Raw genomic sequence first — 10,686 nt, forward strand, 5'->3', positions numbered from 1 at the left:
TTTGCAAACAAAATATGTAGAGGAAAAATTCTTAAGCTAGGAGAAGACGGCAAGATTGGCAGAAGTAACTGTGCAGTAACAAAATTGAATAGCTACTCCAGTGACGTGAAAAAATAAGTAGTCGCGAACTATTAGACGTTCTAGTTCTGTTTTTCAAATATTTGATTACATTAATCAGATCTATGATTTTAGTTTTGAATTCAAATTATTTTGACCTAACGCAGCCGTACAAAATATTTATTATTTTATGGAGAATCTTTACCAAACATTAAAATGAAATCAACAACGAAATCTTAGTTTTCTCTGCTGATAGTAAACCGAAACCTTTGTTCAATTTCATTAATAAAAAACATCAATATTGACACTACTTATTTCATGTTTATTTATGTATAAAATCACATATATCTCTAATGCCATTAAAATATTCAAAAGAAAAATATTCGGTTTGTTTTTATTTTGTTTTTTTTGCTTTTTTTGTATGATCAATAATAAATTTTTATAACATTAAATATATAATGACGACCAGATACCTCATAGCCAATTCTTTTTTTTTTATAATGTCTAAGCATTCTAACGAATGTTTAATTTGTAACACAATGTGCATATAATTTCAAAATATTTTTTTTTTATTTTCATTTCATCTTTTTTTTTTTATAATTTTTAAGATATCATAAACTTGTTTAATAGCTAAGTATCTGGCAATGTATGTATATAATAATTTTCATCTCAATTGATAAGGATTAAAAATATAATATATAATTAATATAAAGGTTTATATGTAAAAATATGTAAATTAAACAAATCCAATAAAAATATTTTTATTAGAAACCTAGTTTCGAATAATTATAATTAGTTTATAATCAATCAACGCAAAAGTGAAATTCAATTTGATGTTTAGTTTAAAGCCAGCTCTAAGTCAACTTTATTCAATTACAATGGTTTTATGTAATGTAAAATTATTTTTTTTTTTTTATAAATAAAAGAATTTTTCTCATGATGTTTAGAATTTTGATAAAATAAATATTTTTCTCTTATGAACTTATAAAAGGTATGTGTGTAAATATTTATTCATCCTAATATTTTGTATGACTTACTGTTTTAATTTTTTTTAAACTATCACAAATTCATTCATATATACAGAATTATGTAACAAATTTCGGAGCTAAAACCCTTTATTTTAGTATAATCCATTCGTTAAAGGATTTTCCATTTCGCTTATGGCTTTTTTCCGAAATTTGAACATAATTCTAAACACGATTGAAACAGAAATGTGCATTACTTGGAACATATTGTACATCCGGACTTATATCGACGTAAATGCATGAATTAGTTCTTTTTTGAGGAAAGACATTTCTCAGAATTTAGAATTTGCATCGTTATTTATCCGGACGAGGGTTGTTGACAGAAAAAATTTAAACAGGCTCAGAATACTTTGTCTTATGTTGTTTAAAACTGTTATACTGTTATACACTGGGAGGTTTAATATCAAAATTAAATAAGAGCCTCCTTTTGTACGCATTTTTGCAAAATCAAAAATTCTAATATAAGACGCTCACTTGTAACTGTGCAGTATTTTCATGTCGTTGTTCATAATATAATTTCGTGCAGTTTCGCAGTACAAGACTACGAACGAACAACGATATTTCCTAAGTTGTTTTTTTTAAATTTGCTTTTAAATTGTTTCAAATGTGATCACAATCAATAATTTTTTTGTTTTGCATTTTTTTTCTTAAATATAAAAACATTTTTTTTTTTGATAGATTATTATTTCCTTATCAGAAAAGATGAACTACTTAACTATTTCACCAGGTCCTTGCTTATAAATAATAAGTTATATAAATATATATACGTTTTTTTTTGTTTTTGTTGTTTTTTTTACTGTTTAAATGTAAGAGTACATTCATCAACTTCGGCATTTAGCATAAATCTGACAAACTCTACAGCTTTTTCCGATGTCTCCGAATGACCAAGATATAAAAACTTAATAAACTCAATCTCGACCAAACTTCGTAGGGTTACCAATATATCAGCATCATTTTCGCTCATGGCAAATTTAATCCAACTGTCTAGTGAGAGCGTACTTGTCCGTGCAATCTGTTCGTTTTCTTCATTTGTTAATTGCTCATCATCACCTTCTGTTTCAACAAGATGTTCTCTTCCACATTGTAATGCAATCATAACAGGCGGCACAAGAGTATTCATATTGATGCTGTAATTATTAAAGAGTTTGGACTTCTCGTAGAAGACAAGCCAATCGTATGGTAGCTTATTGGCGAATTCTTTGAGGGATTTTTTGCCGGGTGGATTGAGCGATGAACTACGTTGCAGGAGTAAGTGTTTATCGGTGCCTGATTTGATGGTCATTCGTTTGCGATCAATCAGGGCAATATTTGGATAGAGACCAGCCAGCAAACACATGCGTATTAGATTCCAATCGTAATTATTTGGATGACCCATTGCAATGGAATACTTGCTGACAATAACATCGTAAATTTGTTTTCTCGTAGAGCAAAATATATCCATGCATGGCATGGAAAGAAAATGTTTATTACAGAATTCTTGCTTTCTTCTCCTGTTATTTCGTATAGCCATATATGAATCGTAGAGTACAAGGATTCCCATTTGGTCACTAAAATAGTCGCCGGAAAGTGATTTACGTTGTACCGATGCGGTGCCGTGGAGAGCCCGATCAGTGGGTAAAATAAACGGATCCTTAACTGAATGGAAAGCTACAATAGTAGTTAATGGTTCGACACACTTAAAGAATATTCCATACATTAGAGCTTTGCCCAATTGTACATCTACGGGTATATCGACTAAATGTCTACCCAATTCAGTTATTAGTTCGTCCTCGGTAAAAACACCGATAATTTTGAGTTTCTTTATAGCATTTTGCACGATTAGACCGGAGGGCGGGTTTAGAGCTCGCGATAAAAAACTTTGTACGTCTGATTGTGGATCAAACGATTTGGCATATAGACAAATTTCCGTCAATGGAATGCGCATGAGTTCTGGAATGCAATGCGGACTCATTTGAAAGAATCTTTCCTGTGAATATAATCTGTAGCAAACACCGTTTTGGGTACGACCAGCACGACCCGATCTTTGTCTGGCATCTGCTTGAGAGATCCACACGGAGCGCAGCTCAGAGGATGATGTAACAACATCATGTGTCTTCATTTTTACCTTCCCCGAATCTATTATGTATGCCAGATCAGGAATTGTAATCGAAGTTTGACCAATGTTCGTGGATAGAATAATTTTTCGATTTCTTTGAGGTTGCAATGCCATTCTCTGATCACTAGATTCCATTTGACCATGCAATATGAACATAGTGTATGTGCCTGGAGGAAGAGTGCTTTCTATTAAATCTCTTTGCATTACAATGTCATTGTAGCCAGGTAAGAAAACCAATATAGCTCCCGGATGTTTGCTACGATAAAGTCCTTCGATTAGAGAGAGTATCAAATAGTGATCTACTTCGTTATCATCATGGAATTGTTGGGCATAAGCAGTGAGCAGTGTTTGTTTTTCCATCATTTGTATATCGTTATTTTGATGGGACATTGCAAGTAGTTTCAAACAAATGCCATCTTCAAATGCAGCAGCATAGGTTAGGGCAGATTTTCCAGAAAAATCACGAATATTGATATCGGCATTAAGTTGGAGAAAACGTTTAACATATCGCGGATGATTACATTGAGCTGCTGTAATGAGTGCAGTTTTGCCACTTTTCGAATGGCATAAATCAATAGCAACACCTTCGTTTTCTATATAGTACTGGAGTTGATCGAAGAATTCAATTGTACTTTCAAGTCGTCCGCTAGCTTCTAATATCTCATTGATGATAAGATCAAAGTTGCTCTGGGTATGCATGTCAGCTTGTACTAGTTTTGCTGGTGTGTCTGTTGTAGCTAGACGCAAGTATTTCTCCATCAAGGATGAACGATAACCGGTGTGGAAGAGTATATCTTCCAAATGGTAAACTTTGACATTGTAACCTTGTCCGGGAACATTTACTATAGGGCAATCGTTGAAGAACGAGGAAAGCAAATTAATGTCCATTGTTGCAGACATGAGCAGGACTTTTAGGTTTTTATTGTACTTCAATTGTTCCTTGACGGTAATCAGAATGAAATCGGTATCCTTATCACGCTCATGTATTTCGTCAATGATTAAATGAGTGATTTTTTGAAAAAAGTCTCTTGCATCTCCCATTATAGATCGCAAAACACAACCGCTGGTTGTGTAAATAAGATTTGTAGTTCTGCGCATGCGACCTGTTAAAAAAAAATAAGAAGTTATAACTTTGCCGAAGTTTTGAATAGCGTAGTTTCTAAAATATTAAAGAAAAAAAATAATTCATGGTGCAAGTGCTGGATTATAATTTTGAATATAGACGCATACACCCTAGACCATTTTATAAGAATTCTGCGCATCTGAGCGACGTCGCTCAGCCGCTCAGCTCTGTTCTATTTTTTTTGAAATCCTGAGCGACGAACTACATTATATACTAAATTACCACGAACATTTTAGTAAATGGTGAAAATTATGGTTTCTTTTGAAGAAAAATATTAAAAAAATATTAATTTTTTTCGTTAAAATAAAAAAAAAAAAAGGCCCCGACAGGAATCGAATCGTTGTCTGTTTAAGAAGCTATAGCCTAAACGGATGGATCAATTCTCTTCAAACTTGGTATGTAGCAGTTTTTGGAGATTGTGCAGATGATTCTATGGAATTAATTTTTTTAGAACCTTATCTAACCATACCTGTGATGTACCTATTCTAGAAAAGTATAATTGTCTCAAATACTCTTTTAACGATTAAAACAAAAAAATTAAGTGTGGGTTTTTGGACAAGGCCTATCTTTTAACAAAAAAAGATTTTTTCGAAAGTCATTATTAACGGTACCTGTCATAGAACCGTTTTTTTAAACTCTGAATTTCTCTCAAACGACTTACTAAGTTTTATTAAAAATTTTTATACAAAAGCATTTATATAGTCTTAGTATAAATCAAAAATAAAATTTCAAAGAAATGCATTTTTGGATTTTTGAAAAAATTTTGAATTTTTTTTTTTTTTGAAAAATCAAATTTTCCAAAACAGGTCATTGAATTCTTTTAAAATTTGGGTTTTAGGTGTTGATCTATATTTACTACAATATGGCATACCAACTTTATTTAATTTAGAATTATAAAATAAAATAGGCACTTCTAGGAATCGAACCTGGGACTCCGACGTGCGAGCCGAATACTCATCGAATATTTTGCACTTGTAGGGTTTTGAAATTGCCGCTCAGGATCGCCGCTCAGGACGTGGCCACCTCGTCGCTAAGGATTGACGCTAAGCCGCTCAGGACGTGGCCGTAGCCTAAGAGTTCAACGCTCTAACCCTTAACCCAATAGTGCTATATGTAATTATATTTCCTTCTTTCTCTAACGTCTGTTGTTTTTTTCATCATTTTGCATGCGCACAAGAGTTTAGCGGGGATACTGCGATAAACACACAGAATTATCTGTACGAAGCAGCATATTCGAAATTGGTCTTAAAGTTAAAATGAAGGGTATTCAACTCAGTAGTATAATTCAACTCAGAAAATATGAGTTTGCCACACCCTTTTTGTGGATCATACATATCTATTTAGATGTGCAGATTTTGATTAAAAAAAAGAGATTTATGAGTTATGACGCGCTCCGTTTTTTACGAAGCACTTACGTAGATTCTCTGTAGAGACGCCAATTGCGATGTTTTTGTATAAACATTTTTAATATTACACTTAAAACCCTGCCTAATAACATACAATTTTACTAAAAGGTCCTTTCTTATAACATAAAATTGCATTATGTCTCACTTATTAAATCAGTTAAACTTTTGAAAAGGCGGATCATCGAAGAAGGATCTGCAAGATGGGAAATCATTTTTTCTTCTTCTTTATCTAAATTAATCTTATCTATGCAACTTTTGCAAAAATCATTTGACATTATGCCGAGAAGTGTGGCATCTCTGCCTATAAGAGAGTGTCTAGTTAGGACACTAATTAAGGAGCTATTAGAAACTGTTCGGAGATAACATGAATTAGAACCTGCCAGATTCAACTTAGAACGCTTGCATCCTTGACATGTATTGATTTTGAAACGATTTTACAGAAACAGAAAAAAAACTTAAAAATGTAAAAGCAAATACAACAGCATCAGCACTTAGTTGACAACAAAAATTGAACATTCCAAAAGAGGGGGACTTATTACATACTAATTTCTGAGGACAACTTGGTGAACCTCCACCGTGCTTTGAATTCATAACAGTAAAGGAGAATGGGCAAAAATATATGGTCCACCTAGTGAACAGAAACGCCACCTATGAAAACAACTCATTTCTATGGAGTATATCAACATTCGAATATTTTTTTTTTGTCGAAAACAATGGGAGATGGGTAAAATAAGTCACCAAAAAATATGAAAAACACTTTGCGAAATCGAATAAACAAAGTAGAATTTAACTTTATTACATGATAGTATTATCAAGAATAAAGTTATTCATGGAAAGCTGGTGTCGGGCCCAAGATAGATACCATAAAATCGATATTACATGTGTACAAGTTAAACAAGAAGTCCTGCTAAACAAGTGCAATAATAGTGTTGAAAAGCATTTCCTCCTTCCGCTTCCGTGTTAACAAGAATATTTGTATATGCCAAATTCATATTTTCATTTACTAAAGCGATAATCTGCTTAGCATGTGCATTATTCGCGATAGCTAAATGAAAAGCATTGATTAAAGCTGCAGCAATGCGGAAGTTGTCAAACATTTGTGGTACGATTTGTTAAAATTATCAGATGGAATTAATTTAAAATCCAGCTTAAACCTCCCGTATACTACTTCTACTACCCATCTTATGATGATTATGATTGTTATAAGACGCGATTTATTTGCTTGGTCTGTGGAGAGCTGGGAACTGTTTCTGTCTTTGGTAGGTGGCATATGTGCTTCATATACGCATGCTTCTAAGTGTGGCATAGCATCTCTAAAGACACGGTCCAGGATGAAAACATCAATATTTAAAAAAAGAAAACCAGTGAAACGCACTGTCTTCATTATCGAATCGAATATTTTTTTTTTTTTTGTCGAAAAAAGTGGGAGATGGGTAAAATAAGCGACCAAAAAATATGAAAAACACTTTCGAAATCAAATAAAGAAAGCAGAATTTTGATACTGTTTAGTGATAGTACCGTAACATGGGGTTACATTGCTCCAATTTTTGCACTATTTTTAGAAAACCTCTTAAAAATGGTAGTAACATTTTTGTATCTATTTGTTTTTTTCTTTTAATTCATTGATAAGACATGAAATATTGCATTTATTCTAAAAAAAAACATTCAAATAACAGTAAAAATATTTTGTTTTTTAAGTTGAAAAGTGGGGCAAAGAAGTCCAAGGGAGGGGGTTACTTTGCTCCACCTGAAGTTTTTAACTATACTGCCTGTATTTAAAGAGCTAGAGCAAAGTTAGTATTGTATTTTAATAGCCCTGGATCAAAGCTTCAAATCTGTAAGAAAAAAAATTTGTAGTTACACACACAACTCTTTTTTTTACAAAAAACAAAACAGCCTCTTTTATTTCATTAATTGATTATAAATTAATACGAATTTAAAGAAAAAAACAGAAAACTTCATTAATTTAACCAAAATAAGTTTAAAATAAACATAAATAACAATTTAACAGACGAAAAAATAGTTCACTTTTAAAAACAATAATAACATACATAGAATTAAAAACACATTTAATTATAAAAATAAATTGCTCCTGGGGCAAAGTAACCCCAAAACAAAAAAAAAAACTACTTAGTGACATAAAAAAAATGCAATAATTATCATTTATAAATTAAACAAACAAATGACAAGCGCAGAGTTATAACAAAATAATATCATAACAAGAATATTTGCACTTACTTTGTCAATTATCACACAACTGGTTTTACACACCAAATTTTTCACCACAAAAAAAACACGAATTTTCTACCTCAAATTCACAGGTCAACTGCTTCTTAAAAACTGCCGGCAGATGGTCCGTTGCAACACGTGACAGATGTATATATGTATGTGTGTATATTACAGTAGTTTCGATATAGAGAATCTAACATGTCTGAGCGTGAATCAAGAAACTAACTTTTTTCGTCAGTGGCGCAAAGTTACCCCCTCCGGGGCAAAGTAACCCCATGTTACGGTATCATCAAGAATCATGATATTCCTGTTGACGACCATAAGTATAAAAGCTCGGACTGCATAAGTTACCAAAAGTAATCCGTTTGGTAATTTTACCGGAAAAATATTGAAATTATTTTTATTTATTATTTGCAATTTTCGTTTCCATGTACTGCTTGAACCCCATGGTTTACAGATTTGTGTCCATATACAAAAATGATGTTCTAAAACTAAGCTTTCCAACGATGTATATCTCATTCGTAGAAGCTAGGTGGACCAATTTGCCCATTCTCTTTTAGTAGCAGTACTAAAAAAAAGCACGTTTGATATTGACTTGATTAAAATTTAATACTTATTTTGGAAACGAACTAAAAAGACATATTAACTTAATAACAGACAGTACTTGTAGAGTAAGAGGATAACCAACTGTAGTATTGTTTCCGAAAGAACGTTTTTCCAAGATGTTTTCGCCGTACACGGTACATCCATTCGCTGTTTAAGAGAACAGCTCAGCCTACTTGATGAAAGTATTCATTCACTTGACCCACAAGATGTTAGAATAGCGCCAACAAAACTTAGGTCACATAAAACTGCAGATGCAGACTGCCTTTAGGGCAGAAATATTAATGGTGGTCAAATATTTGCACAAATTGCTCAGTGTCCCGCCTCCCAGTGACCTCATCTGGCCTTATCACAATGGTTTCAATAAAGAAAAATCCAATATAGACCGAATTTATCAGTCAGGAATCAGTCCAAAGTCTTCGTAATTAACCCAGATGACTTAAGTGACAATAATCTTAGAAGGTGCGCACAAGAATAAATCAAGCTCTTCGAACTAACATAAAGTTGCTGAAGTCTTGAACCCCTGGGCCGAGGCCCACTTTCAATTTTAATTGCTTTTCACAATAAACTCTTTAGAAGACATATGGACAATTTCATATTTATCAGCCTTTTAAATGTTAAAGAAATCGGGCATTCGTCAGAATTATGAAACATACGATGTTGAATCGGCCGGCGCGGCGTCTTGCCATATAAATCACGTGTTACAATACAATATGAAGAAATATGAATCAGGTAGGTAGCGAGGATAAATGGGAAGTTTTTGAGATATAAACAAATCTTTTCATATGGAGCAAAATAAAAAATAATAATAAAAACATTACTTACTTTCTAAACGTATTTGGTAGCCAACAGTTTCGCCAATCGGCTCGCAACGTTCTTCAGCAACACGATTGGCCACAGTTACAGTTGCTATACGTCGTGGTTGTGTACAAATGATCCGACATGGTTTATTCAACCTTGTACACTCTTCAAGAATATACTGTGGAACCTGGGTAGTCTTTCCCGATCCAGTTTGGCCATTTATAATAACCACCTTTTACCAAAAGAATTCTTTAAAATAGTCAAAATAGATTTCAATAAAAACTTACAGAATTATTACGAAGCACATCATTAATTGCAGTCTGATACATGGCAATTGGCAAATCCATTCGATCTCGCTGTATTTGTGGATTAACTCGCTGTGGTCTTGGCGGCACGAGACGTGGACCCAATTGCAGCAACAAGCAACCCTTGCGAAATCGACTGCGTGATTGTTCGCAATTTTCGATGCTTTCTTCAAGCATTTTCTCTTTTAATTCCTGCAAAACAGACTTATCGAAATAAGTTCTTGTCTCATCGGATAAACCCAATAGTTTTTTGTGTCCTAATGTTATTCGTTTTGCGCGTAGACTAATGTGTAATTCCCGTTTATCTTTGCCGCCAGAGCTCTTCGATTTGAGGCCAATGGATGCCGCATATTTGTGAAGAAACTTTCGGTGATCATTTGGCAGGCCGGTTAGAGTTAAAGTTTCAGTTTCTCCATAGTCTAAGAAATGGGTTATTTTGGCTTTGAGTTCGCGTTGGACATTTCGGGGCAAATTGTTGTTTTCTTTCGACGATTTTGATTGCTGCTTATTTGAGTTATTAGCCATTATCCCAAATTGTAGGGCTGGAAAATTGCGCACAAAAAATCTTCTCTAGCAGAGAAATTATAAAATGAGTGGAATTGTAAATGTGTTTGCTGGGTGTTTAGTATCGTATTGAAAGAATAATAATATTAACTTTATTATTATGTTAATATTTAATTTTTGCAATTTTTATATGATAAAGAAAAACAAGCAAAAAGATTTTGCAATTTTATTTTTTTTTAGGTAAAATATACAAATGAGTTCTGTAGGTACCGTATACACTATTCCGTATGGAAAATGAAGCTGTCACATCGAGAGTACATCTATTTGTCTCTTTCTTAATAAATTAACAGAAAAAAGGTTTGTTTGTTTGAAAAATTAAATAGATGCATTGACATTTGGGAGCACCTGGTGGTCAATACGAGAACCTTAAAAGTAGTGAAAACATGCTATAAATCTAGTTAGAAGTCCAATGACGACCGACAACTGCATCTGAACGTCTGCGTTCCCAGTTGATATTTTTTAGCCTTTTCACATTAAA

General features: G+C 33.0%; 1 protein-coding gene across 1 annotated transcript; it reads right to left on the bottom strand.

The window, feature by feature from the left end:
* Positions 1-1,842: 1,842 nt before the first annotated feature.
* LOC129909878 (3'-5' RNA helicase YTHDC2) lies at positions 1,843-10,421 on the bottom strand. The gene is made up of 3 exons (XM_055987006.1): positions 9,627-10,421; positions 9,364-9,571; positions 1,843-4,280 (listed from the first exon to the last, which is right to left on the bottom strand). Exons 1-3 carry the CDS (start codon positions 10,167-10,169, stop codon positions 1,876-1,878), a joined length of 3,156 nt encoding a protein of 1,051 aa, XP_055842981.1. The 5' UTR covers positions 10,170-10,421; the 3' UTR covers positions 1,843-1,875.
* Positions 10,422-10,686: the final 265 nt, after the last annotated feature.

Source organism: Episyrphus balteatus, chromosome 2, assembly GCF_945859705.1.
Source record: "Episyrphus balteatus chromosome 2, idEpiBalt1.1, whole genome shotgun sequence".
Classification (NCBI taxonomy): Eukaryota; Metazoa; Arthropoda; class Insecta; order Diptera; family Syrphidae; genus Episyrphus; species Episyrphus balteatus.

Excerpts from the sequence above, each read along its gene's own strand:
- LOC129909878 (XM_055987006.1), bottom strand. The coding sequence starts at position 10,169 with ATGGCTAATAACTCAAATAAGCAGCAATCAAAATCGTCGAAAGAAAAC. Across the intron at positions 9,572-9,626 it reads ATGTGCTTCGTAATAATTCT|GTGGTTATTATAAATGGCCA; the intron begins GTAAGTTTTTAT and ends TTTTGGTAAAAG. Across the intron at positions 4,281-9,363 it reads CTACCAAATACGTTTAGAAA|GTCGCATGCGCAGAACTACA; the intron begins GTAAGTAATGTT and ends TTTTTTTAACAG.